This window comes from Oncorhynchus clarkii, chromosome 20 (genome assembly GCF_045791955.1).
Source record: "Oncorhynchus clarkii lewisi isolate Uvic-CL-2024 chromosome 20, UVic_Ocla_1.0, whole genome shotgun sequence".
In the NCBI taxonomy this organism is placed as follows: Eukaryota; Metazoa; Chordata; class Actinopteri; order Salmoniformes; family Salmonidae; genus Oncorhynchus; species Oncorhynchus clarkii.
Window position 1 is genome coordinate 18148693 of NC_092166.1, and position 8267 is coordinate 18156959.

At 41.2% G+C, this 8267-nt stretch overlaps 1 protein-coding gene across 1 annotated transcript in view; it reads right to left on the minus strand.

Moving 5' to 3' along the window:
* LOC139376029 (neuropilin-1a-like) overlaps positions 1–7794 on the minus strand; it is a 72545-nt gene extending 64751 nt beyond the window's left edge. Inside the window, exons 1-2 of the mRNA XM_071118110.1 lie at positions 7045–7794; positions 6178–6352 (exon numbers count right to left, since the gene is read on the minus strand). Coding sequence (XP_070974211.1) covers positions 6178–6352; positions 7045–7114 — 245 coding nt within the window. The 5' untranslated portion in view covers positions 7115–7794. The remainder of the gene's footprint in view (positions 1–6177; positions 6353–7044) is intronic.
* Positions 7795–8267: the final 473 nt, after the last annotated feature.

Sequence of the window (8267 nt, forward strand, 5' to 3'; positions counted from 1 at the left end):
CGTCTGGCGTAAGCCAAGTGGTGAGTGACAACATTTATTTGGGAAAACGCATCCAAACAATCATGACACCTGCTCTTTCTATGACACCGACTGACCAAGTGAATCCAGGTGAAAGCTATGATCCCTTATTGATGTCACTTGTTAAATCCACTTCAGTGTAGCTGAAGGGGAGAAGACAGGTTAGAGAAGAAAGCCTTGAGACAATTGAGACATGGATGGTGTATGTGTGCCATTAATTAGAGGGTGAATGGGCAAGACTTAAGTGCCTTTGAATGGGGTATGGTAGTAGGTGTCAGGCGCACCGGTTTCTGTCAGTGCTGCTTGGTTTTTCACGCTCAACAGTTTCCCGTTGTATCAAGAATGGTCCATCACCCAAAGGACATCCATCCAACTTGACACAACTGTGGGAAGCATTGAGTCAACATGGGCCACCATCAATGTGGAACACCATGCCCCTAATTGGGGCTGTTCTGTTATGTTTATGTAAGTGGCTCCAATGATGTGGCTATTCAGTGTAAGCCAGTCATAAGGTTAAAAAATGGGTCAACTGCAGTGCCAATGTCCTGGGATTAAAAAATGCTTGGTGTCCATGGTGTGCACTTTGCACCAATACAGAGAGAGATCGAGATATCGAGATCAAGAGAGAGACAGAGAGAGAGACAGCGAGAGAGAGAGACAGACGGAGCGAGAGAGAGAGAGAGAGAGAGAGAGAGAGAGAGAGAGAGAGAGACAGAGAGAGAGAAAGAGAGAGAGAGAGAGAGAGAGAGAAAGACAGAGCGAGAGAGAGAGAGAGAGAGAGAGAGAGAGAGAGAGAGAGACCGAGACAGAGAGAGAGAGAGATCGAGACAGAGACAGAGAGATCGAGACAGAGAGAGAGAGAGAGAGAGAGAGATCGAGACAGAGACAGAGAGAGAGAGAGACCGAGACAGAGAGATGGCTTGTGGACAAGAAAAACTGGAAACTGATGAGTGTATAGACAGTTCAGTGTGCACACAGTACAAAGTGAGAAATGAAATGTCATAAGAAAAGAGAGAATCCAGATGAAATCCAGAAGTCTGTCCAAGAGGTCATAGTACAACAGCCCATCAGGCTGACTAGCCTATGGCTCTATAACACTCACCACCAGCAGTCTAAATAAGTATTTCATCTGGTTGACCACAATGACCACAGAACAGTGGGGCAGTGGGAATGTCCATTGACCACACGGAGAGGATCATTCAATTAGGGCTGTATCCTTCACTGGACCATTCCTCTCCTGCAGGACACCCTATACCCTACATAGTCCCTACATAGTGCACTACTTCCCCATGGTCCTGGTCAAAAGTAGTGCAAAACATAGGGAATAGAGTGCATTTGGGACAGTCACTGTCTCTGACCAGGTTAGTAGTGGCACTGCTGGTTGGGAGTCTGTAGGTCTGCAGCTGTGGTTTTATTTGATAGGTGTCATACCACAAAGGTTATGCCAACTACAGACAACAAGGGAAAACAAGGCAAGAGTAAAAATGTCGTCCCCCACAAATGATGCAGAGGGGGACGACTTGAGATATAACGTGTGACTAACGTACTAACGCACGTGCCTCATCCATGTAGTTTAGGAGCCTGCAGGCTGGGTTTAGTCCTGTAATCACCCTACATCCTGGCATTTAGATTTCATTAAATTACATGACTTGAAGTTCAAGAGAGAATAACTTCAGATAAGCACGCCAGTCGCAACCCTGAAGTTCACATAAATCTTTCATTGATGTAATTGGGAGGCTTTAGTTGAAATTAAAATCACGAGCTCCAAATATCTCAAATTAGGATTTGTCCCGAAATTCCTACAGCAAACTATCTATTGGATTTATGAGATTATGTAAAGAGGGGTTTTACAAGAATCTATTTACAACTCTGATATTGTTGTTTTAAAATTGGTATATAAAGGCCGATGTCACGAAAAGACAAGATATAATCACCAACTATTTATTTACGTACCGGGTAATGTAATAGTGTTGTTGCAGCTACTTAGTACATGGAGAGAAAAAAAGAGTCTCCAAAGTAACTTCCATGGTATGGCAGACTCTTACAGCACCGATCCCAATAGCGACAGTAAATACATGAAGACAGAGTGCCCTCGTGGGCCTGGACCCAGATTCACAAAACCTTCTTAAGAAGGAATTACTTCTTAACTGCCATTGTTTCCTTAACTATAGACTTAAGAAGAAAGTTAAGCAAAGTTGCTGTTCCTCGAAAAGGTTATTGGAAATATTCTTGCGCTATTTCTTATGTTTCTCCTTCAGCAAAAATTTAAGAAGAAATTCGAGTCTTGAAAATAAAGTTTTTAGAAATGTATTTAATTCCAAGATAGCTAAACCCTTGTCTTAAACTCAGAGCAGTGAGAGAAAAGCTCATGAAAGCAATTGAACACAAACACAACATATAATATAATGAACACCAGAGTAAAATCGAATGTATGCATGTGTGTATACAAGTATGTACAATACATGACCAAAAGTATGTGGAAACTTGCTCTTTGAACATCTCATTCCAAAATCATGGGCATTAATATGGAGTTGGTCCCTCCTTTGCTGCTATAACATCCTCCACTCTTCTGGGAAGGCTTTCCACTAGATGTTGGTACATTGTGCTTCCATTTAGCCACAAGAGCATTAGTGAGGTCGGGCACTGATGTTAGGCGATTAGGCCTGGCTCGCAGTCTGCGTTCCAATTCATCCCAAAGGTGTTCGATGGGGATGAGGTCAGGGCTATGTGCATGTCAATCAAGTTCTTCCCCACCTATCTCGACAAACCTTTTCTGTATGGACCTCGCTTTGTTCACAGGAAAGGGCCTTCCCCAAACTGAAATGGCCTTCCCCAAGCCTCAATGTGTTGGTTTCAATATGGTTGTACCCCTGTCCGGGGGTATCATCGGGTGGGGCCACAGTGTCTCCTGACCCCTCCTGTCTCAACCTCCAGTATTTATGCTGCAGTAGTTTATGTTTCGGGGGGCTAGGGTCAGTCTGTTATATCTGGAGTATTTCTCCTGTCTTATCCGGTGTCCTGTGTGAATTTAAGTATGCTCTCTCTAATTCTCTCTTTCTCTCTTTCTCTCTCTCTCGGAGGACCTGAGCCCTAGGACCATGCCTCAGGACTACCTGGCATGATGACTCCTTGTTTTTCCCAGTCCACCTAGCCGTGCTGCTGCTCCAGTTTCAACTGTTCTGCCTGCGGCTATGGAACCCTGACCTGTTCACTGTGATTACTATTATTTGACCATGCTGGTCATTTATGAACATTTGAACATCTTGGCCATGTTCTGTTATAATCTCCACCCGGCACAGCCAGAAGAGGACTGGCCACCCCTCATAGCCTGTTTCCTCTCTAGGTTTCTTCCTAGCTTTTGGCCTTTCTAGGGAGTTTTTCCTAGCCAGCGTGCTTCTACACCTGCATTTCTTGCTGTTAGGGGTTTTAGGCTGGGTTTCTGTACAGCACTTTGATATATCAGCTGATGTAAGAATGGCGATATAAATAAATTTGATTTGAAGTAGAATGACTCTTTCCGACATCTTGTTTTACATTTTCTCGGCAGTGGAGGCAAAAACAGGAAGGCCAAGTGTACTATTGGATACAACATGATTTGTTTGAGGTTCAGTTTCTAAGGAAGTAAATTGGGCTATGAACTCCAATAATCTCTTTGTTTGTGCTCAGTTCCATGGGCATTTCCCCTTTATTTCACCACAGTGAAGTTGACAGGGGTCTTAACAGCTAAACTCTATAAGTGACAGAGACTGATTATATTAGAGCCGTAGAGGGTCATGTTATCCCGTCTTGTTTATCTCCCGTCTTGTATGTAAAGTCTTGTATGTAAACACCGTTAGTAGCTCTGTTACCGTGTACGTCTTCATGTCTTTACTGTCACTATTAGGATCGGTGCTGTAAGAGTCTGCCATACCATGGAAGTTACTTCTGAGATTCCTTTTCTTTCCATGTACTAAGTAGCTGCAACATAATTGAAAGCAGACAAAAACTCAGATTCTGAGAAAGAAAATGTTCTTTGCGAGCAAAAACTTGGTCATTATCGCACACTTGAGGAAAAAGTTCAAACAACCTCAAAAGAATATGTCTCAGATTACTCTATAATCCATATGTCTTGTTTTGGACTTCTGCTCCAATTTCTGTTGAGGGATTTTTTTCATCGGTCATGCTATTTTAGTGTCAGTGTGAGGTAAGTCTGTTTTTGATTAGGCTCAGGGCTGTGTCCCAAATTGCACCTTATTCCCTATATAGTTCACTACTTTTGACCAGGGCACATAGGGAATAGTGTGTGATTTGCTTGCTAAATAGGGAACAGGGCCTGATTTGGGACACTGACTTTGATACTGCTCCACATTGGACACCAGAGCATCTTCACAAAAGCCTGGTTGATGTTATTTAGATGTCTGACCACTCAAGGAATGTAAAGTGGTCAGTTCCGACTATGATATCAAGGGAAGAGCTCAAGATTGCATAAAAATGTAGCATTTGGAAACATAATTATAGACCAACACCTCCTTAGAAGAAAAAAAAACCCTGATGTTTTGTTCTATTTACTTCCTTTGTTTGGATAGCTAGTTAATTACAGCCATATTCCAGGGACATGTGTGTTCTATTTGGTTCTTTAATTGAATTAATAATATAGGGTGATGATGACATGCGCCTCATGGGTTTGCGACCCAAATGGCAGGGCCTTGGTCAAAAGTAGTGCACTATATAAGGAAGAGGGTGCCATTTGCGATGCAACCATGCACTGCAGCTTTCCCGGACATTGTATCTGAAGGAAGGAATTCAGTTGTGACAATACATTTGAATTAAAAGGAGACATTTGAATAGAGTGGAACCACCATAGGACAATGACCTTAACCGTTGCAACTATGACTTTTATAGATGATATTGAAATATCATGTTTTCGAGTTTGATTAGCAGATGTTGTTAATGGGAGGAAAAATTGCAAGTTTTTCTCTTAGGAAACTGTGATTTAGCCCAGGCCCCTCATTTGGCATTTTAAACATAGTCTCTTACCACAACTTTCACTTCTGCCAAACAATGACTATGAACTATAATATAAATCCTCACAACAAATATCAGAGTAAACCTATCATCACAGTCAAAAACACAGGCTAGGACAGGCTAGGTTGTCGTCACACAGAACTTAAAGATACAAGTAGAGAATGCCTCCATTCCATGTTGGAACTGGAAGCATTTCAACCATGGTTCCAGAGAACAACAACTATCCTTACAGCTATACACTTTACAGAATCTGTCAGAATGCTAAACACTGCTAACATTTTATAGGTCCCTTGGTGGTGAAACGTGATCCAATAGCAGTTAAGGACCCCAGCGCGAGTCAGTGAGCCTATGATTTACACATAGTTTATGAAGCATTTAAAAAGACAGAGGGACCATAATAAAAATGGGTTTATTTATGGTAAATTGTGAACATATGGGCTTTTGTGAGAAGGCATTCTTACCCCGAGGTGCATAGTGTGTGTGTGTGTGTGTGTGTGTGTGTGTGTGTGTGTGTGTGTGTGTGTGTGTGTGTGTGTGTGTGTGTGTGTGTGTGTGTGTGTGTGTGTGTGTGTGTGTGTGTCATACTGTATGTGTAACCCAAATCATAATCAATGATCAGGACTAGATAGCACAGCTCAAGAATGTGCCTAGGCAACATTCACCCACAACTAGGCAAAATATACATTATATAATTGACCCAACAATATTGTAGACAGGACTACACAGCAAAAAAAATATATAAAATCAAATATCAAAAACAAAACACTTCATTCCAATTATATTTCCTCTCAACTGCCAATATCCAGAAGTAATGGATGATGCTCCAGTCTAGTTTTCTTTCATAATCAAATGATCAAATTTATCAAATCAAATTGCATTCGTCACATACAGATCAGTACAAATCAGTACTGTATGCATCACGTCTCATAGTAGGAGTGCTGATTTAGGATTCGTTTAGCCTTTTGACAACAATCAATACAAATAAATTATAAATTGGCCAGAGGGGACCTGATCCTAGATCCCCTCTCCTACTCTGATACATATGGCCCCAGAGGGAAGGAAGTGAAACATCTTTGAAATACTGAACATTGTTCTTATTTTGACCAATAGGTGGCAGAGTTTCACACTTCATCCAGAAAAGAGCGCGTTACTTACTTGCAGTCTCTGTCCTCCAGATCAAAATGAGGGTTAAAGTTGATGAGTATCTTCTGTCCTGGGTCTGGGGCCGATATCACCCACATACATTGTTGTGATGGAGGGTATGAGGTCGGATAGCCAGGAGAGGTGAGATAATCTGCACTGGTTATCTCAATGTTATCTCCACATTTATCTGCAAACAAAAACAGATAGAGATAACTATTCAACAGGGAAATTACACATACAATCTGTTTTATAACAAAATAAAAACAGTAGGGTGATGTGTAGGCCTATAGTCTCCCCTCTAAAAAAACGATGTGATCATTCAGAAACAATATTCATACACTCAGTGAATCCTACATGGAAATAATTAACCAGGGGAAGATGTTAAAATACACATTTACCAGTGTGCGTGTTTCAAAACTAGTAGTGAAGCATGTGTTATGAATCAGAAATAGGGTACTTTGTCATTTTCATATCCTTCTTTTTTTTCTACATGAATAGTAAATAACATCAAATATGAAGACATGCTCGCAAAAGAACCCGCACGTACCCACACCATAAACGATAAAGGACAACCAACAGCTTTCCAAAAACAAAAGTAATTGATTAATGTACAGTATTCCCTATCTCCGCTGTTGATGGAAAGACATCTTTAAATAAATAAACAAATAATACACTCTCCCGTTTTGGATAACCTGACTTCCAATTGATTTAGAGAACAAGGCTACAGATGCGCCCAGCAAAACCCTCCAGCCTACTGTTGCCAAGATGCACCTCGGTAGACGACCCGAAAACAGGTGAGTTGTGATGACAAATGGTGCAAATTAAGGATTTTTTTATAAGGCTAATGTTAGAAAATATATTTCAAGAGTCCACACTTACAACTTTGAGTCAATGAAGCCACAAAGAGGAGTTGGGTTGAAAAGAAAAGTATAAATCCACAATACATCATTGTGCTGTAAAATATACAGGTGTAAAAAAAAAGTTTAAAATACTTGATATGTCCACCTTCTTATAGTGCGCAAAGCAAAATAACAAACGTCTCAGAAATGTCGAAATTCTTCTGAGTGCTTCAGGTCGCAAGCAGCATCCTGTGTTATTATTCAACTACGGTTTCCTCTCTCTGGAAGTCGTGTATCTCTCCCAGAATAAGAATGTGCCATTTCCAAGGAAAATTATAATAATCCAAACGCAGAAAACAATTGTTGATTAAGAAAACCCAGTCACCTAAAGTGCCCCGACAGGTATCAATCGAAAATTGATATTTTTACATAAAAAAATGTAACGAAAAAGTTCCAGAATTCAATAATATCTCATACACTCACTATCCCGTCTAAAATGAACCAAGGCATGAGTTAGCTACAAACACCTGCGTACTGAGAGTGCGAGCGGACTACCCAATTCCTAATCCTCTTGACTGCGTTCCGTTCGGGAAAGGTTCGCCCCTTTTCCGAAGCGCGCTGACTGACCGACAGAGTAGAATGTCAGAGGAGTCACTCTCATTCGACTTGACGCCAACTGTGAAAGTAACAGTGAGTGGTATTTCCACTCCCCAAATTCCAGCTCCAAGACGCGAACACGCACAGACTGATCACTATGAGACGAGTGGGCAGGAGCGAATGACACCGGTGCGCCCTCCTCCCGCTCGTGCACAGCAGAGGGAGAGGGCTGAATTGGAAGGAAGGAACATAATGGACATTGCACACAAAGGCATTCATTTTGATAAGAAACCTAAGCTGTTGCAAATGAAAAAACAACAAGTGATTAAAATATAACAATGGGCCCTTATAACAACGGCATAAGGGTTTATGGGGAATTGTTACTTCATGCACTCGATGTTTTCCTTTACTGATAGCTCCTTGCACCTGGAATAGGATACTCATTATTCTTATTCAATTACAGTAGTTTAATATCAGTATTTTATATATGTATTGTTATAACATCACTTAAATTCTATACACAAAGAGGAATATTTTGATCTGTGCAAAGCCAGGCTTCTGTTCCTATTAAGAATGCTGCTATGTCCCTAGCAGTTGTTCTGTAGCCTATTGCTTATCAGAGAGTGCGTAGGCCCACTACTAAATTACCCCCCCCCCCCCCATATT